This window comes from Oncorhynchus kisutch, linkage group LG18, assembly GCF_002021735.2.
Source record: "Oncorhynchus kisutch isolate 150728-3 linkage group LG18, Okis_V2, whole genome shotgun sequence".
NCBI classification, from domain to species: Eukaryota; Metazoa; Chordata; class Actinopteri; order Salmoniformes; family Salmonidae; genus Oncorhynchus; species Oncorhynchus kisutch.
In genome coordinates, this window is record NC_034191.2 from 31,920,833 (window position 1) to 31,941,433 (window position 20,601).

The window sequence follows — 20,601 nt, forward strand, 5'->3', positions numbered from 1 at the left end:
TCAGTTGTTTGTCAATGTGGAGTGGAAAGCAAGTGAGAAAGAATATTAAAAATTGTGAAGTTTCATTAGACACACAGGTCTCCAATAACAGCTAATCAGTAATGTATCATAAAGGCTGACCCTCCCTCCCTCCCTCCCTCCCTCCCTCCCTCCCTCCCTCCCTCCCTCCCTCCCTCCCTCCCTCCCTCCCTCCCTCCCTCCCTCCCTCCCTCCCTCCCTCCCTCCCTCCCTCCCTCCCTCCCTCCCTCCATCCCTCCCTCCCTCCCTCCCTCCCCCTTCATACCCCCTCTCTCACTCCTCTTTCTCCTCCCCTCTCTCTTTTCCTCCCCTCCTCCCTCTCTCAATCTCCCTCCTCCAGTTTGTAGCCCAGCCTAACTGTCAGCAGCTGCTTGCGTCTCGTTGGTACGATGAGTTCCCTGGGTGGAGGCGTCGTCACTGGGCAGGGAAGTTCCTAACCTGTGTCTTCATCGGCCTCCTCTTCCCCCTCTTCTCCCTCTGCTACCTGGTCTCTCCTACGAGCCGCTATGGACACTTCATCAGGCAAGTATCCTAGACATTAGAGAGGCAGGCCAGTAACTGGAGGGTTGCCATTTTGAATCCCTGGTCTGATGGGAAAAATCTGCCAGGAAGCTGAAGTTGAATTTATGTTAGACCTAATGGACAATAAAGTAATCTTCTTCTACATCATTAGGAAGCCCTTCATCAAGTTTATCTGCCACACAACGTCGTATCTCACCTTCCTGTTCCTCCTGCTGCTGGCCTCCCAGCACATCGTCTCTACAGACCCCAACAGACAGGGGCCGACTCCTACTGTGGTGGAATGGATGATACTGCCCTGGGTACTGGGTAAGAGTGTGTGTGTGTGCGCGCAGAGGTGCACAACATGATTGGTCAAGAAAGGATAGACCCGGACACATGCTGCTCCCTCCAAAGTGATACATAACAAGATGTCAACTCCACAGAAGGTCAGCTGATGATAGAGCGTCATTCGAGACATACCACGTAGACTGCTATTGGTGTTAATGATACTATTGATAATGATGACAATTCTGACAGGAAATGGTAGAAACCAAGCTTGTGTTTCAGCCAAATACCCTATCTACCTTTTACAGCTGGTTTTCATGCATTGTACGCACACTGTATTGTAAGACAACCCAGCCCATGTGTTTCCTATTTAACTCCCATTACGGTGTTATGTTCAGTGCAACCGCATGGCAGGATGCATGGGCTTGCAACCAGGCTACCTGTTCATACCTGTCTACCTGTTCATACCTGTCTACCTGTCCTGTATCACCGCTTGATATGGCAAATGTGCCACCCTCAATTGCAAAGCGCTACAGAGGGTGGTGTGGTCAGCCCAGTACATCACTGAGGCCAAGATCCAGGACCTCTATTAGGCGGTGGTAGAGGTAGGCCCGAATAATTCCCAAAGACTGCAGCCACCCTGGCTATAGTTCACTCTGCTACCGTCCGGCAAATTGTACCGGAACGTCGTCTCTTGGACTAACAGGCTCCGAGACAGCTTCTAACCCAAGCCATAAGAGTGCTAATTAGTTCATTAATGGTTACCTGGAGTACTTACACGGACCCTATCTTGCACTGACTCTATGCACGCTCACACACAAACTAGAACAACGCTCACACACAAACTAGAACAACGCTCACACACAAACTAGTACAACACTCACACACAAACTAGTACAACACTCACACACAAACTAGAACAACGCTCACACACAAACTAGAACAACACTCACACACAAACTAGAACAACGCTCTCACACAAACTAGAACAACGCTCTCACACAAACTAGAACAACGCTCACACACAAACTAGAACAACGCTCACACACAAACTAGAACAATGCTCTCACACAAACTAGAACAACGCTCTCACACAAAACCCATACACATTCAGATACTCTACATACACACGCACACACACACACACATGCACGCACACACACACACACACACACAGACACACACACACACACACACACACACACACACACACACACACACACACACACACACACACACACACACACACACACACAGATGTAGGATCTTAATTTGAGCCATTTAGTACAGCAGGAAAATAATCCTGCAGCAACAGGAAAGTTACAAACTTTAGAAGCCTTTTTAAAACTCAAATACACTACAAGTTTGCATTTCCTGCTATGTAGGAAAATTCTCACCAACATAAAAGTGATCAAATTAAGATCCTACATGTACACACACACACATGCATACAGAGTCACTTTAGCTGGCCTTCATGTACATATCTACCTGAAATATCTCATCCCCCTGCACATTGATCTGGTACTGGTACTCTGTATATACAGTAGCTCCATTATTTTGTATTATCTTTTTATTATAATTCTTTAACTCTGCATTGTTGGGAAGGGCTTGTAAGCAAGGATTTCATGGTTAAGTCTACACCTGTTGTATTCGGCGCATGTGACAAATACCATTTGATCTGATTTGATTTTAACACCCCCTCTTCACCTGGGGAACGTGGACATAGATCAGAGTAGTGAGAGAGACATTATAGATTAGTTCTGCCCAGCATCAGACAGACATGACAACCTGAACCCTAACTCTAGGACTGCATCCCAAATAGCACCATATTCCCTGTTTAGATCACTACTTTAGACCAGGCCTCGATAGGCCCTCGTCAAAAGTAGTGCACTATATAGGGAATAGGGTGAGTTTACATAGGGCTCTGGTCAAAAGTAATGCACTTTGCAATGGATAGGATGCCATTTGGGACATAATTAACCCTGCTGGTCTGTTCTCCGTCCTGTAGGCTTCATCTGGACAGAGATTAAACAGATGTGGGATGGAGGGTTCCAGGACTACATCCATGACTGGTGGAACCTCATGGACTTTGTTATGAACTCTCTGTACCTGGCTACCATTTCTCTGAAGATCGTTGCCTATGTCAAGGTACTGTATGATGGTTGTTGTGTACTAGATAATATGAAATACGCTTGAATAAATTGTCGACGAATTCTTGAAAATACAACCACCTTACACTCAGGCTTAATTTAAATGAGTAGGAGCGCCTCACGCTCGTCAAAAGTTGTCCCAAAAGTTGTGAGCCTCCCGGGTGGCGCAGTGGTTAAGGGCGCTGTACTGCAGCGCCAGCTGTGCCACCAGAGACTCTGGGTTCGCGCCCAGGCTCTGTCGTAACCGGCCGTGACCGGGAGATCCGTGGGGCGACTCACATGGCTTCCGGGTTGGATGCACGCTGTGTTAAGAAGCAGTGCGGCTTGGTTGGGTTGTGTATCGGAGGACGCATGACTTTCAGCCTTCGTCTCTCCCGTACGTGATTTGTAGCGATGAGACAAGATAGTAGTTACTAACAATTGGATACCACGAAATTGGGGAGAAAAATGGGTAAAATGTTTAAAAAAACACACAAAAAAGTTGTCCGGTGGAGAAGGCCTATTGGACTTACTATGTAATGCCGCCTCTCACCCCCTTCTCCCGCAGTAGAGTTTGACCTCTCCCCTCTCTGTCTCTCCCTCTCTTCCACAGTAGACTCTGATCTGTCCCCTCTCTCTCCCTCTCTTCCACAGTAGACTCTGATCTGTCCCCTCTGTCTCTCCCTTTCTTCCACAGTAGAGTTTGACCTCTCCCCTCTCTGTCTCTCCCTCTCTCCCACAGTAGAGTCTGACCTCTCCCCTCTCTGTCTCTCCCTCTCTCCCACAGTACAGTGGCTTCAGGGCCAGGAACGAATGGCAGATGTGGCATCCTACCCTGGTAGCAGAGGCTGTGTTTGCCATCGCTAACATCTTCAGCTCCCTCCGCCTCATCTCTCTGTTTACAGCTAACTCCCACCTGGGACCTCTACAGGTCAGGATTATCATACTAGATTTACATGATTTGTCATTTAATAATATGTTTCTGTCATTATGTCCAGGAGCAGTATGTATTAAGCATCTTAGAGTAGGACTGCTGATTTAGGATCAGTTTTTCCTTTTAATTCACAATGAATAATATTATATGGTCGGGGGGGACCTGATCCTAGATCAGTATTCCTACTCTGAGAAGATTGATACATACAGTATGGCCCCTGATCTGTAAAGCACTGAGCTGCAATTTATTGTATGAAAGGTTCTCGTTTATGATGATGATTCTGATGATGAATTTGACGATAATCCTCATGATTCCAGATCTCTCTGGGCAGGATGCTGCTGGACATCCTTAAGTTCCTGTTTATCTACTGCCTGGTGCTCCTGGCCTTCGCTAACGGGCTCAACCAGCTCTACTTCTACTACGAGACAGACGAGGGACTGAAGGGATGTAAGGGCATCCGCTGCGAAACACAGAACAACGCTTTCTCAACGTTAGTAAAGACCTGATAATGTGTTCCTCTGTAACATGTTTAACTTTTGGGAGGGTTAACAAATTCTGTTAACTTTCCCAAAATGCCCGGAATCAGGAGGCAATTAGCAGGAAAACCAGTAATTTGGGGAATTTGGGGAAAGTTACTGGAATTTTGCAACCTTACATTTTATTTATTTAGATGGATATGTATGTTTTGCCAATTGGCTGGATTATGGCAAAACTGGAATGGCAGCCTTTTATGATATCTTGACTATTCATGTAGATTCAGCTTACCTTGTAAATTTAGAAATATAACCCCCTCTCTCTTGCATCCCTCTCTCTCTCTCTCTCTCTCTCTCTCTCTCTCTCTCTCTTTCATCTGTCTCTCTCTCTTTCATCTGTCTCTCTCTCTTTCATCTGTCTCTCTCTCTTTCATCCCTTTCTCTCTCTTTCATCTGTCTCTCTCTCTCTCTCTCTCTCTCTCTCTCTCTTTCTCCTCTAGGTTGTTTGAGACACTCCAGTCTTTGTTCTGGTCTGTCTTTGGGTTGATCAGTTTGTATGTGACCAACGTGGAGGCAGACCACCAGTTCACAGAGTTTGTAGGGGCCACCATGTTCGGAACCTATAATGTCATCTCTCTGGTGGTTCTACTCAACATGCTGATCGCCATGATGAACAACTCATACCAACACATCGCTGTGAGTGAAACCCTATCCTTAACCCTAACACTAACCCTAGCCATGATAGACAACTGCTACCAACACACCGCTGTGAGTCTTATGCTATCACTGGAAAGCAAAATCATTCATTCATTCACTTGTTTGTGAGCCCAACAACCTGTCTGCGGTCATTTTATATCACACAGTTTTGTTCATATCACTTGTTCAGATGCTTAGCATGTGTTGTTTCTGTTCAGGATCATGCAGACATTGAGTGGAAGTTTGCAAGAACCAAGTTGTGGATGAGTTACTTTGAAGAGGGAGGGACTCTGCCTTCTCCATTCAACATCATCCCGAGCCCCAAGTCAATCTGGTACTTCATCTGCTGGATCAGGAAACACATCTTCAAGATCACCAGGCCCAAGAAAACAGAAACATTTGGAACCATAGGGGTGAGGATGTGGTCTCTAGTCTACATCAACAATAATTGTACTGAACAGTAGGGTTGTAAAATGTCAGTAATTTTCCCCAAATTCCCAGGTTTTCCCGAAATCCTGGTTGGATTTCCTGTATTTCTTGTTTATTCCACTCTGATTCTGGGAATCCTCCAACTGGGATTTCTGGAAGACCTGGCCATTCTGTAACTCCACTGAATAGTTCACAGTTGAATCTTCTACTTCTTCTCTTCTACTCTATTCTCAGAAAGTTGTTCTCAACAAATTATCATGAATGAAATCTGTTCTTCCCAGAATGGTTAGACGTGTGTCATGAGACATAACTGTTCTGATAGCATCAGCAGTTAGAAGTTAAAGGGATAGAGGGATCGTTCGGGAACTAAAGGGATAGTTCGGGATTTGGGCAATTAACAATTTTTATGTCTCTGCATCCAGTATAAAGGGAGTTAGTGGTACTTTCGCATGCCAATGCTAACTCGTATATGCGCTAGTTTAGCAACAAAGAATAGTCCAAAGACTGGAAGTCTTCACTTAATGTTAGTTAGCATTGGCTCACAAAACAACCTCTACCTTCCTTCATACTGGATCCAGAGACATTAAAATGGTATCCACGAGTTCATCTGACTCTGGAGAAGAAGATAAAGGGTTTCATTGCCCAACTCCCAAACTATCCCTTTAACAGAGAATGGGCAGGTGATGACAGAGCTAGCTGGCCTAACTCTCCACCAAGATGGAAATCACATGAACTGATTAGTCATGCTGCCTGTTGTGCTTTTGGAGTAAGTTCATGTTCCTCTTTTGTAGAGACGGGCTGCTATAAATGTAAGAATAAACCACCAGTATCAGGTATTTATATTTATATTTAAATTGATTATTTCTCATTCATTATGTGTCAGTTTTCAATGTTTTTTATTCTGCTGATGCACATATTTTGAACTAGATTTTTCCCAAATGGCACCCTATTCTCTCTATTATTGCACTACTTTTGACCAGAGTCCCGGTGAAAAAGTAGAGCTCTATGGCCCCAGTGAAAAGGTAGAGCTCTATGGCTCGATTAAAAGTAGAGCTCTATTGCCCAGTCAAAAGTAGAGCTCTCTGACCCAGTCAAAAGTAGAGCTCTATGGCCCCGGTCAAAAGTAGGGCTCTATGGCCACGCTCAAAAGTAGAGCTCTATGGCCCAGTCAAAAGTAGGGCTCTATGGCCCAGTCAAAAGTAGGGCTCTATGGCCACGGTCAAAAGTAGAGCTCTATGGCTCAGTCAAAAGTAGAGCTCTATGGCCCCGGTGAATAAGTAGAGCTCTATGGCTCGATTAAAAGTAGAGCTCTATTGCCCAGTCAAAAGTAGAGCTCTATGGTTCGATTAAAAGTAGGGCTCTATGGCCACGGTCAAAAGTAGAGCTCTATGGCCCAGTCAAAAGTAGAGCTCTATGACCCAGTCAAAAGTAGGGCTCTATGGCCCCGGTCAAAAGTAGAGCTCTATGGCCCCGGTCAAAAGTAGAGCTCTATGGCCCAGTCAAAAGTAGAGCTCTATGACCCAGTCAAAAGTAGGGCTCTATGGCCACAGTCAAAAGTAGAGCTCTATGGCCCAGTCAAAGGTAGGGCTCTATGGCCCAGTCAAAAGTAGAGCTCTATGGCCCCGGTCAAAAGTAGAGCTCTATGACCCAGTCAAAAGTAGAGCTCTATGACCCAGTCAAAAGTTGAGCTCTATGGCCACGGTCAAAAGTAGAGCTCTATGGCCCAGTCAAAAGTAGAGCTCTATGACCCAGTCAAAAGTAGGGCTCTATGGCCCCGGTCAAAAGTAGAGCTCTATGGCCCCGGTCAAAAGTAGAGCTCTATGGCCCAGTCAAAAGTAGAGCTCTATGACCCAGTCAAAAGTAGGGCTCTATGGCCACAGTCAAAAGTAGAGCTCTATGGCCCAGTCAAAAGTAGGGCTCTATGGCCCAGTCAAAAGTAGAGCTCTATGGCCCCGGTCAAAAGTAGAGCTCTATGACCCAGTCAAAAGTAGAGCTCTATGGCCCCAGTCAAAAGTAGAGCTCTATGGCCACGGTCAAAAGTAGAGCTCTATGGCTCGATCAAAAAGTAGAGCTCTATGGCCCAGTCAAAAGTAGAGCTCTATGGCCCAGTCAAAAGTAGAGCTCTATGGCCCAGTCAAAAGTAGAGCTCTATGGCCACGGTCAAAAGTAGAGCTCTATGGCCACGGTCAAAAGTAAAGCTCTATGGCCACGGTCAAAGTAGAGCTCTATGGCCCCGGTCAAAAGTAGAGCTCTATGTCCCAGTCAAAAGTAGAGCTCTATGGCCACGGTCAAAAGTAGAGCTCTATGGCCCAGTCAAAAGTAGAGCTCTATGGCCACGGTCAAAAGTAGAGCTCTATGGCCCAGTCAAAAGTAGAGCTCTATGGCCACGGTCAAAAGTAGAGCTCTATGGCCACGGTCAAAAGTAGATCACTACTGCATATAGCAAATAGGATGCCATTTGGGACACATTCCTGTACCTGTCCATTCTAAGGATTATGTTTTCCATTTTATCTACAGAAGTTGTTAGTAACCCAGGAGTGGATGTGTTTGGTATGATTCTACCAACCTGTGAACTGTGTTGTTTTCAGGAGGTTTTGAGGAACCTGGTGAAGAGATATGTAGCAGCCATGATCAGAGATGCCAAGACAGAGGAAGGACTGACTGAGGAGAACTTTAAGGTAAGGTTTGGTTTCCTCTGACATTCCACATTTCTTTAAAAACAATCTGAATTCAGCACCAGACAGGGACTACAAACTAAAAATAAGCATTGTTTCTGTCTCCGGCAATGAATGATAATTGACCTGCACTGTCCACTGTAAATGTCATAAATAGATAAAAAGTTGTATGTGTGCATGTTTCTTTCCCCAGGAGCTGAAGCAGGACATCTCCAGCTTTAGGTATGAGGTCCTGGGGATGATGAAGGGGAAGGTGGGGCCTGGGGGTGGGGGCGTGGGCGTGGCTATAGCAGGAAGTAAACCCAGTGAAGTGGCAGGGGCCTCCAGTCTGGTCTACCCTGACCACTCCTTCAAGTACTCCCCCAAGTTCCCCCCGGCCACGCTTAAGACCAACATGTTTCACGTCACCACATCCATGCTCCAGCAGAGGGCAGCCCCCTCCTCCACCTCCACCTCCACCTCCTCGTCCACATCCCCTTCCACCTCTCAGGGCTTGAACCGACTGGTCAACGGCTCTGTGGTACCCTCTTGGACCTCCAATGACACCTCCTCCATCCCCACCTCCTCCACTTCCATCTCCTCTCCCTCCTCCACTCCCTCCATCAAAGACGGACTGGCCAGGAAAGATATCTGTGACTTTGGGCTCTACTCTGTGTCTGAGGAGATGGGGGAGGCTGACCTGGAGGAGCTGGACTGTGATGGAGAGAAGGAGGAGCAGGGTGGAGCGAGGGAGAGGACGTGTACAGAGAAGGAAGAAAACGAAGAGAGGGGAGAGTGAAGAGAGAAGGGTTCATGTTAGAACAGACTGTTGAGGATGAGACTGCTACGTAGAATGACTATAGAGTGAATACTGTTCAAAAGAACACAAGCGATTTGAATGTATCATTATGATACGTCTTCATGGAGACCTGTGTAGTAACTTGTCTTGCGACTCCAGAACCAATTCAGCTCTCAGACTAATATATTCTGGTCTAGAAGTATAAGCCGGAAACCTGGAGACTAGAAGTCTGTTTCTTGGTTTGTGTACCAAATAGCACTCTATTCTCTATATAGTGTACTACATTTTACCAGGGGACAGGGCTCTGGAACCAGACGACATAGGGCTCTGGAACCAGACGACATAGGGCTCTGGAACCAGGGGACAGGGCTCTGGAACCAGAGGACATAGGGCTCTGGAACCAGGGGACATAGGGCTCTGGAACCAGGGGACACAGGGCTCTGGAACCAGGGGACATAGGGCTCTGGAACCAGGGGACATAGGGTTCTAGAACCAGGTGACATAGGGTTCTGGAACCAGGGGACATAGGGTTCTGGAACCAGGGGACATAGGGCTCTGGAACCAGGGGACATAGGGTTCTAGAACCAGGGGACATAGGGTTCTGGAACCAGGGGACATAGGGCTCTGGAACCAGGGGACATAGGGCTCTGGAACCAGGGGACATAGGGTTCTGGAACCAGGGGACATAGGGCTCTGGAACCAGGGGACATAGGGTTCTGGAACCAGGGGACATAGGGTTCTAGAACCAGGGGACATAGGGTTCTGGAACCAGGGGACATAGGGCTCTGGAACCAGGGGACATAGGGTTCTAGAACCAGGGGACATAGGGTGGGGTAATTTGAGCCAATTACCACGGGGTATGTTGAGCCAATGACCATGGGGTATGTTGAGCCAATTACCACGGGGTATGTTGAGCCAATGACCATGGGGTATGTTGAGCCAATGACCACGGGGTATGTTGAGCCAATGACCATGGGGTATGTTGAGCCAATGACCATGGGGTATGTTGAGCCAATGACCATGGGGTATGTTGAGCCAATTACCACAGGGTATGTTGAGCCAATTACCACAGGGTATGTTGAGCCAATGACCATGGGGTATGTTGAGCCAATGACCATGGGGTATGTTGAGCCAATGACCACAGGGTATGTTGAGCCAATGACCATGGGGTATGTTGAGCCAATTACCACAGGGTATGTTGAGCCAATGACCATGGGGTATGTTGAGCCAATGACCACAGGGTATGTTGAGCCAATGACCATGGGGTATGTTGAGCCAATTACCACAGGGTATGTTGAGCCAATGACCATGGGGTATGTTGAGCCAATGGCAAGTTGAGCAAATGTAAATGTTTTCTTCCCAGGCGTAATCCAAGGCATTATCACTGGGATAGGAGGTAACAACAGGGACTGTCCTATTTTAAAAGTGTTTTAAAAAGTACAGTGTTTATTAGGTGTTAAGCCTGTGTTAAAATATGTTTAAAATCATTTAAAGACAAAAAAGTGATTGTAATTGTGTTAAAGATAGACATTGTTTAAAAAGGTAGTGGTAATATTTAATTCAGTACAGACATTTGAAGGCGGCTTAACTTACCCTGTCCCACAGTTCATATCACCCTATACCCGGTGTGTTGTGCCAAGAGACTACTTCTTTTGGACAAGCTATGTTTTCAGAACTGTAATGTTTACATGAATTCGGATTATTTCCATGTTAGAAATAATACTATATTTCCCTTTACGGAGTGATACAGAATGGAAAAAATGTCTTAACTTACCCAACTCTCCCCTACAACTGAATGTTGACATAGCTTAGCTTGTGAAATACCATTCATTAGCTTTTTTTGTGAGGAATTCCCCACGTTCTTTCCATATGATGCTATACTCAGTACTGACAGTAACACTGCACACTAACTCAGCTCCCAGCATCCCATTGTTAACCTTAAAGGGGCAATCCGAGAGTGGTACAGCCATTTGTGCATATTTTTGGGGGCTGTTTATAGCTGTTTATTTGAGTGTTTTCTTCTTTAGGCCCATCCCTCAGCCGTTTACCAAAACAAGTGGTGGAGTTACCACTTTGTTGTTATCATGTCAGGATGTGAGGCAGATGGTTCAAGTCTCAGAGATTTATTGACTATAGAGGGGCAGGCAAAAGGCAGGTCGAGGACAGGCATGGGTTCGTTATCCTGTAATAGTTGGCAGACGTAGATGGTAGGCAGGCTCAGGGTCAAGACAGGCAAAACAGGTCGTAACCGGGGAGACTGGAACAAAAACAAGAAAGAGGAACGGGACAAGGCAAACTGGCAACAGTCAAAACAGAAAGCACAGGTATAAATTCACAGGGGATGTATGGGAGACACCTGGTGGGAGACACAAGACAAGGTGAAACAGATCAGGGTGTGACAGTTGTTTTTCGAATCCTAGATTTGCCCTTCAAGGTAAGATACTGGGACTCAGCATCCCATTGTTAACCTTAAAGACATACTACTGCATTCACATGTGAAGTATTGCATTGTATTCTGCTATTCTGATTATGCAAATTAATTAGATATGTATACTTTCTGAGGGAGTGCTAATGTTGTGTTTTATTTCTGCCATTCATTCAGGCTCCAGAGGGCTATACAACATGAATCAATAAACATAATATGTTTTTAACATAGATGATTTGAAGTCAGTATCACCATCCTTTAGACAGACAGTGAGCGTTTTCTCACATGTATATCACCATATATCACACGTTCCTCATTCATCTTTTTGCACTTCCATGGATATTCTCAGCTTCACACCTACAGATCTGCTGGAGTGTCTCATCTACTCATTAGATATCTGTCTCCATGGTAACATGAATTGGAAGAATCCTTTTCTAATATGAAGGTACTTCACTGCTACTTCAGACTGGTTAAGGTCACACAGAGGAACATTCGCTTGGCTGAGAAACCTGTTGAAAGTCGTAAACTAAACATTTTTTTGTAAAAAAATAAAATAATCCCGATCCTCTTATATATATTTCTGTAATCGTTTTTATGTTAGGACAGATAGGAATAGTTTGTGAGACAGACATAAAGGTTTTAAGGGCACAGACAGACGGCTGAGCAGAACTAGTGCACTTTATAGGGTACCATTTCAGAGTCAGACATAGCCCATGTGTCTGCTGCTCATCTCCCCAGTCACTCAGTGTTCCAGCAGTCTGCTGGCCTTTACAGGGAAAAGTCACACTGCATGTGTTAAATGAGTTAACCAGCCTGGGTGTTAAAACACTGTCATTACTCTCTCATCTAACAGGGACATGCTGCTCCGGGAGATTTCCTGGTTCCTCTGGCTAATGGAAATACTTCATTATGGATTGCAGAGTGAATTGATTGTAGATTGTTTAATAGGATTAGAAACTGTAACAATTCACCATAGATGTGGTGGGACCCTGAGCCTGACTGCCAGACTGTGGTGCTCTCATGCAAATGATTTTTCACTCATTGTTATGCTTGGCTTGACAATGACAGCGATTGGAGTTGGGAAACCTTGGCTTTGGATGATGGGCTGAAAATAACTTTCTGCATTCTCCAGTATGTGTCATAAACTGTAAGGGTTAGAGTTCAGGGGACATGTACTGTGTAGTTTCTTGTGAGTGTACTGTGTACTGTGTAGTTTCTGGTGTTTGTGCAGAATCTAGTGAACAGTAGGAGTGTTCTGTTCCTCTAACCAGAGACAGAAGCACACTGCCCTCCCTGATGGTAGGGTTATCTCTATGATCCTGCCGACCTCACATAGCACATGTGGAGCAGCAAAACAGTGATTGACTTGTTAGTTGGTTTGTGTGGTGCAGACACATCTCTTCAAATAGCTCAGAGAAGCAATTTGATTTGATTGCTCCATTTCCAAAGGTACAGTAAAGTTGCACAGCTCACACACTTGAAAAATGACATTTCAAACACATGCGAACAATCAACAGATCATAGAAATATATTATCTTATTCCCTTCTGTTAGAAGTTAGATGATAACTGACCCTTATCACCCACACACACTGGTATGATTGTCTAGAGGGTTTTCTTCCTCAAAAACATTTTAGAATGGTGTTGTGTTTTTCTGGGTTTTTTATGCCCATAACACATCACTGGGATTTTCTCCAATTTGCCTCCCACAACAATTGAGTTAGTTAAATTATGAATTCTATTTTTTAAAGGCTCTATGGACATATGAACTAGAAGAAAAAGAAAGGCACACCTATTAAGACGAGGTGCTGGCTAGCGGAGTAGAAACTTGAAAATAAAATAAAAGAGAGCCGCACACTCTAGGAGCTCAACCCTCCCTAGGAGAGGGGGTGACCTTGATAATTTATTGTTAAAACGAGAGGCTGCCTGGATCTTTCATTTAAAGACCCTTGCGCCCTTCGGTCTCAACGTAGACTTTGATCTGAAGCCATTCTTGTGATTATTGTGACTTTGCCATTGTAATTGTGTGTAAACTTGTATAGTCAAATTAATCTATGATCGTATGCTATCCATTTGTTTGTATGCTGTTATTTGTATGACATTTTAATATTTGATTATTAACCAATGATATTAGGCCACTCCTGGCCATGATTACAGACACCTGTGTCTTTTGACACTATATAAACAAGTCATCCCGCAGTGTTTGTGATTATACCCTGATGAAGACAGCTTGGCTGTCGAAACGTTGGTATTACATTTTTGCATCTGAGCTCCAAGAGTGCGCGGCTTTCTTTTATTTTATTTTCTATGGACATATGAAACATAGGCGTGGCATTGTTTGTTCCTCTGACGTTTAGGGAGAGAGGCTGAGCGAGGCTTTCTTTCATAACATCTTTAGTGTATTAAAGAGTTCATCTGGCTCTGGTATTTACAACCACACTCTGAACCCTCTCCTCTCCTCTCCAATAGTCATAGATTTCTCTATGTCACACTCCCCTCAGTCCACTAGGTGGGGCTAAACACAAACTGCTACTTTTGACAGATTACTTCTCACTCCTACCTCTTGTGTGTGAGTTTTGTTTATGTGGTTTAATAATTAGGAGTTGATACACAGATTAGTGACTGGCATTGCAGGACTCAACTTCTGTAGGTCCATCTGGAGTGTGTTTGTGGCTTTCTAAATCTGGAGGCCAGCTTTGTTCTGAATAAAATGACTTACAGCCTCCAGTGGTGCCTGCCTGTTCACAGAGGTGACTAATAGTGCAATATGGTACCATGTCTGTCTGGACCTTGTCTGTCTAGAACAAGATAACTCTCTGTCTAGCTACTTGTTTTCAGAAAGGAACGGTGGATGTATGTTCTGTCTTCTACATTGCCAGTGTGGTTTCTACAGGTGTTTTCCATGGCATAAATAAATACCATTGTGATTTTTTGTGTGGTTTTTCCTTCAATTTAAACGGAATCTCAACAGAATCTGAAGTACAAAATCTGAAGTGGGAGCAAATTATATCAGTATCAAAATTATTACTAAATCAAAAATCTCAATGATGACAATACCTTCCATTAATCTTACAACTACTTCCCCGTATAGTAGCGTGTCACACTACACAGTATTAGTGTAGAGTGCGTAACATGGTCTTGGAGGGGTGCTGGGTGGTCCAGGCGTGAGTCTGGCTTTGGTGTGTTCCAGTCCTCCCTCTTATTTCCTCGACCAGCCAGCCTAGTGAGTCTCTCCTACTATATAAGTTCCCTTTCCCCAGCCAGATCCCATTTCTCAGTGTTTCTGTGTACCTGGAGGAGCTTCCTGGGATATCATCATGAAGATCCTGTTTGCAGCTCTCTTCGCTGTGTTTGTCCTGTCTAACTTTGACATGGCGGACTCCTCTTCTTATGATAAGATAGTCTACCACAGTAAAGTCAGAGCAAGAAAAGAGGGGTAAGTTTATTATTTTAAATTAATATTGTTATTATTATTATCATTAGTAGTAGTAGTAGTATAATTGTTATTGTTATTATTGTTATTATTATTTGTATTATTATTATTGGTATTATTACTGTTATTATTATTGGTATTATTATTATTGGTATTATTATTATTGGTATTATTACTGTTATTATTATTGGTATTATTATTATTGGTATTATTATTATTGGTATTGTTACTGTTATTATTATTGGTATTATTATTATTGGTATTATTATTATTGGTATTATTACTGTTATTATTATTATTATTGGTATTATTATTATTGGTATTATTACTGTTATTATTATTGGTATTATTATCTGTATTATTATTATTGTTATTATTATCTGAAGGACTTGATCTGTATTTACTGATTTATGCTGATGCTACACATTCTCTACAAATGTGTCATGCAAAAGTTGTTTTAAGTCCAAACTTTTACTTAGTTGAAACACTACTCTTTTTCTGCTTTTATGATCATTTACGGAAACAAATGATATCACAGACTTTCATTCGGAATATGATTATTTCATAATTTCTAAGTTAATCATGCTTTAAAGTTCACTTTACAACATTTTAAGAGCTAATGTAAATAAATTGCTATGTCAGATACATTTTTATGAAAGCAAAAATAATAACACATTTTAAATAACAAAAGTGAAATATACTGTGAATATGAAATAAGGATAAGAAATCAAACAGGCATACAGTATTTATTACATGGTATGCTGAGTGCGGAACACTTTAGATATTCCAAATGTGTTCATTTAACCATCTGTCTCCTCTGTTTCCCTGGCGACCGTTAGACCCAACGTGTGCGCTCTGCAGCAGGCCATGGGGACCAAGAAGAAGTACTTCAGCACGTGTCGTAACTGGTATCAAGGGGCCATCTGTGGAAAGAAAGCGTAAGTGAAGTTTCGTTTTTTGGGGGTTCCTCCAGGACACATTCTTTCCTTTGTGTTCAAATATGAATAATATGACACTGCCAGGTTAGGGTCCTCTGTATGGACCACAGAGGATGTGTCCCAAATTGCTCCGTATTATCAATATTAGTGCACTACTTTTGGCCCATAGGGGGTCATAGGGCTCTGGTCAAAAGTAGTGCACTGTACAAGGAATAGTGTGCCATTAAGGACACAGACATGGACCCAGGAATGATGAAGTCTCATGTGCCACACAGAAATGTCCAAATGGACACAGGGTGATCCCTAGTGCCATGGAAACTCCTATGGACCACATAACGTCAGAGCAGAGCTTAATAATAACAATAATAATCATCATCATTTGGTGGGTGCTTATATTTGTCCTTTTTCGCACATGTACAGGTGTGTATTAATACACATGTGAATTGGTAATGTTTATTATTTTTTTCATATCCCAACTCCCCCTGAGACACCCTCAGAGAGTGGGTTCACAGCCAAGTGTAACATTCCCTCACTTGGAAGTCAGTGTAACAGATTTATGTGCCTTTCGTGAGGCACAGATTATACGGTGTATGTGCTATGGTATGGATTATATGGGGTATGTGCTATGGTACGGTTTATACGGTGTATGTGCTATGGTATGGATTATACGGTGTATGTGCTATGGTACGGATTATACGGTGTATGTGCTATGGTACGGATTATACGGTGTATGTGCTATGGTACGGATTATACGGTGTATGTGCTATGGTACGGATTATACGGTGTATGTGCTATGGTACGGCTTATACGATGTATGTGCTATGGTACGGATTATACGGTGTATGTGCTATGGTATGGATTATACGGTGTATGTGCTATGGTACGGATTATATAGTGTATGTGCTATGGTACGGATTATACGGTGTATGTGCTATGGTATGGATTATACGGGGTATGTGTTATGGTACGGATAATACGGGGTATGTGCTATGGTACGGATTATACGGGGTATGTGTTATGGTATGGATTATACGGGGTATGTGTTATGGTACGGATAATACTGTGTATGTGCTATGGTATGGATTATACGGGGTATGTGCTATGGTACGGATAATACGGTGTATGTGCTATGGTACGGCTAATACGGTGTATGTGTTATGGTACGGATTATACGGGGTATGTGCTATGGTATGGATTATACGGGGTATGTGTTATGGTACGGATTATACGGGGTATGTGTGGTGGTACGGCTAATACGGGATATGTGTGGTGGTACGGCTAATACGGGATATGTGTTAAGGTATGGGTTAAACAAGTATGTGTAGTACTCCCGGGTGGCTCAGTGGTCTAAGGCACTGGATGCTAAGTAGTGTTCTATCCTCCTGGATGCTGAGCAGTGTTCTATGCTCCTGGATGCTGAGTAGTGTTCTATGCTCCTGGATGCTGAGTAGTGTTCTATGCTCCTGGATGCTGAGTAGTGTTCTATGCTCCTGGATGCTGAGTAGTGTTCTATGCTCCTGGATGCTGAGTGGTGTTCTATGCTCCTGGATGCTGAGCAGTGTTCTATGCTCCTGGATGCTGAGTAGTGTTCCATGCTCCTGGATGCTGAGTACTGTTCTATGCTCCTGGATGCTGAGTAGTGTTCTATGTTCCTGGATGCTGAGTAGTGTTCCATGCTCCTGGATGCTGAGTAGTGTTCTATGCTCCTGGATTCTGAGCAGTGTTCTATGCTCCTGGATGCTGAGTAGTGTTCTATGCTCCTGGATGCTGAGTAGTGTTCTATGCTCCTGGATTCTGAGCTGTGTTCTATGCTCCTGGATTCTGAGCAGTTTTCTATGCTAGCTATCGTCCTGGATACTGAGTAGAGACTCTGGATTCGAGCCCAGGTTCTGTCGCAGCCGGCCGCGACCGGGAGGTCCATGGGGCGACGCACAATCGGCCTAGCGTCTTCTGGGTTAGGGAGGGTTTGGCCGGTAGGGATATCCTTGTCTCATCTCGCACTAGCGACTCCTGTAGCAGGCCGGGCATAGTGTGGGCCGGGCGCAGTGCGTGCTGACCAGGACGCTAGGCCGGCTTCCAGGTTGGATGCGTGCTGTGTTAAGAAGCAGTGCTGCTTGGTTGGGTTGTGTTTCGGAGGACGCATGGCTCTCGACCTTCGTCTCTCCCAAGCCCGTACGGGAGTTGTAGTGATGAGACAAGGCAGTAACTACTAACTATTGGATACTACGAAATTGGGGAGAAAAAGGGGGTAAAAAAAACAAATATGTGTAGATTTACGATCACCCTTTAGAACCAGTCAGGGAGTTCCCTATATAGTGCACTACTTTTGACCAGAGCCAAAAGTAGTCCCCTATATAGAGGATAGGGTGCCATTTGGGACGCAGGGGGAGTTTTTGGAAAGATAACAAAAGGTCTGTGTTATCTTTGACTAATTTTGCCACTAACATGACCTGCCATCAAATGCCCTCTCATCATCTTCATCCATGTTGAGAAACAAAGAGACCTTTAATGGTACTATGACTGAACTTGAACTTGAGAGGGAGAGTAGTTGTGAAGGATAGGTTTAATTAACATAAACACGAACAGCAGTAAAGAATAATCTAGGAGGATGGCGGACCATCAAATACCATCTCTTCATCTAGTGTATGTTGGGAAACAAAGACTACTCTGAAGAGAGTTCAGAGGGTTTAGTAATGAACGTCAAAGGAACAAGATTTAAGATTATACCCAAGCAAGCCTTCAATTCCTACATCAATGCACAATCCCAAGCATTATAAAGGTCCTGGTTACTATGGTTATGATGGTATTATTGTATGGTGAGCGTGGTCGCCGTAGGGACGCCACAGTGGTGCACCGCTGGTTCCTGGCTCTGATAGGGCAGTAATGTGTCAGCCATATTTACTGGTTGGAGGTTGAAACAGTGGAAACTCTGTGAGCACAGACAGAAAGGACAGAGCCCACATAGGGCAGAGAGGTTTCCACATAGTGCTGCACACACGAAACAGACACAGTATAACCACATATTATAACAACCACATAGTATTTCAAGGATCACATTGGAAAAAAGTATATTGCAAAGTACTTTCATGTGAAATCTATTATTGTTAGTGTTCTATGCTAGCTATGCTCCTGGATGTTGAGTCGTGTTCTATGCTAGCTATGCTCCTGGATGCTGAGTAGTGTTCTATGATCCTGGATGCTGAGTAGCGTTCTATGCTAGCTATCCTCCTGGATACTGAGTAGTGTTCTATGCTCCTCTATGATGAGTAGTGCTCTATGATCTGGATACTGAGTAGTGTTCTATCCTCCTGGATACTGAGTAGTGTTCTATGCTCCTGGATACTGAGTAGTGTTCTATCCTCCTGGATACTGAGTAGTGTTCTTTGCTAGCTATGCTCCTGGATACTGAGTAGTGTTCTATCCTCCTGGATACTAGTGTGTTCTATGATCCTGGATGCTGAGTAGTGTTCTATGCTCCTGAATGCTGAGTAGTGTTCTATGCTCCTGGATGCTGAGTAGTGTTCTATGCTCCTGGATGCTGAGTAGTGTTCTATGATCCTGGATGCTGAGTAGTGATCTATGATCCTGGATGCTGAGAGGCGTTCTATGCTAGCTATCCTCCTGGATACTGAGTAGTGTTCTATTCTCCTGTATGATGAGTAGTGCTCTATGATCCTGGATACTGAGTAGTGTTCTATCCTCCTGGATACTGAGTAGTGTTCTATCCTCCTGGATACGGAGTAATGTTCCATGCTCCTGGATACTGAGTAGTGTTCTATCCTCCTGGATACTGAGTAGTGTTCTATGCTAGCTATGCTCCTGGATACTGAGTAGTGTTCTATCCTCCTGGATACTGAGTAGTGTTCTATCCTCCTGGATACTGAGTAGTGTTCTATGATCCTGGATGCTGAGTAGTGTTCTATGATCCTGGATGCTGAGTAGTGTTCTATACTCCTGGATGCTGAGTAGTGTTCTATACTCCTGGATGCTGAGTAGTGTTCTATGCTCCTGGATGCTGAGTAGTGTCATATGCTCCTGGATGCTGAGTAGTGTTCTATGCTCCTGGATACTGTGTAGTGTTCTATGCTCCTGGATACTGTGTAGTGTTCTATGCTCCTGGATACTGTGTAGCGTTCTATGCTCATGGGTACTGAGTAGTGTTCTATACTCCTGGATACTGTGTAGTGTTCTATGCTCCTGGATACTGTGTAGTGTTCTATGCTCCTGGATACTGTGTAGCGTTCTATGCTCATGGGTAATGTGTAGCGTTCTATGCTCATGGGTACTGAGTAGTGTTCTATGCTCCTGAATACTGTGTAGTGTTCTATGCTCCTGAATACTGTGTAGTGTTCTATGCTCCTGGATACTGTGTAGTGTTCTATGCTCCTGGATACTGTGTAGCGTTCTATGCTCATGGGTACTGAGTAGAGTTCTATGCTCCTGGATGCTGAGTAGTGTTCTATGCTCCTGGATACTGTGTAGTGTTCTATGCTCCTGGGTACTGAGTAGTGTTCTATGCTCCTGGATACTGTGTAGCGTTCTATGCTCATGGGTACTGAGTAGTGTTCTATGCTCCTGGATACTGTGTAGTGTTCTATGCTCCTGGATACTGTGTAGTGTTCTATGCTCATGGGTACTGAGTAGTGTTCTATGCTCCTGAATACTGTGTAGTGTTCTATGCTCCTGAATACTGTGTAGTGTTCTATGCTCCTGGATACTGTGTAGTGTTCTATGCTCCTGGATACTGTGTAGCGTTCTATGCTCATGGGTACTGAGTAGAGTTCTATGCTCCTGGATGCTGAGTAGTGTTCTATGCTCCTGGATACTGTGTAGTGTTCTATGCTCCTGGGTACTGAGTAGTGTTCTATGCTCCTGGATACTGTGTAGCG

At 44.1% G+C, this 20,601-nt stretch overlaps 2 protein-coding genes across 5 annotated transcripts in view; both read left to right on the top strand.

Annotated features, from left to right (window-relative positions):
• Positions 1-10,089, top strand: part of LOC109909415 (short transient receptor potential channel 4-like) — a 50,931-nt gene extending 40,842 nt beyond the window's left edge. The window contains exons 7-16 of the mRNA XM_031795229.1: positions 359-544; positions 696-846; positions 2,813-2,952; positions 3,721-3,864; positions 4,185-4,357; positions 4,841-5,036; positions 5,255-5,449; positions 6,257-6,298; positions 8,054-8,143; positions 8,334-10,089. Coding sequence (XP_031651089.1) covers positions 359-544; positions 696-846; positions 2,813-2,952; positions 3,721-3,864; positions 4,185-4,357; positions 4,841-5,036; positions 5,255-5,449; positions 6,257-6,298; positions 8,054-8,143; positions 8,334-8,918 — 1,902 coding nt within the window. The 3' untranslated portion in view covers positions 8,919-10,089. The remainder of the gene's footprint in view (positions 1-358; positions 545-695; positions 847-2,812; positions 2,953-3,720; positions 3,865-4,184; positions 4,358-4,840; positions 5,037-5,254; positions 5,450-6,256; positions 6,299-8,053; positions 8,144-8,333) is intronic.
• Positions 10,090-14,441: 4,352 nt separating this feature from the next.
• Positions 14,442-20,601, top strand: part of LOC109909102 (periostin) — a 34,653-nt gene continuing 28,493 nt past the window's right edge. Inside the window, exons 1-2 of one of the 4 annotated variants that reach the window (XM_020508018.2) lie at positions 14,442-14,777; positions 15,614-15,712. In XM_020508018.2, the coding sequence (XP_020363607.2) occupies positions 14,659-14,777; positions 15,614-15,712 (218 nt within the window). In that variant the 5' untranslated portion in view covers positions 14,442-14,658. The remainder of the gene's footprint in view (positions 14,778-15,613; positions 15,713-20,601) is intronic. The other 3 variants (XM_020508020.2, XM_020508017.2, XM_031795807.1) reach the window with 3 other exon arrangements.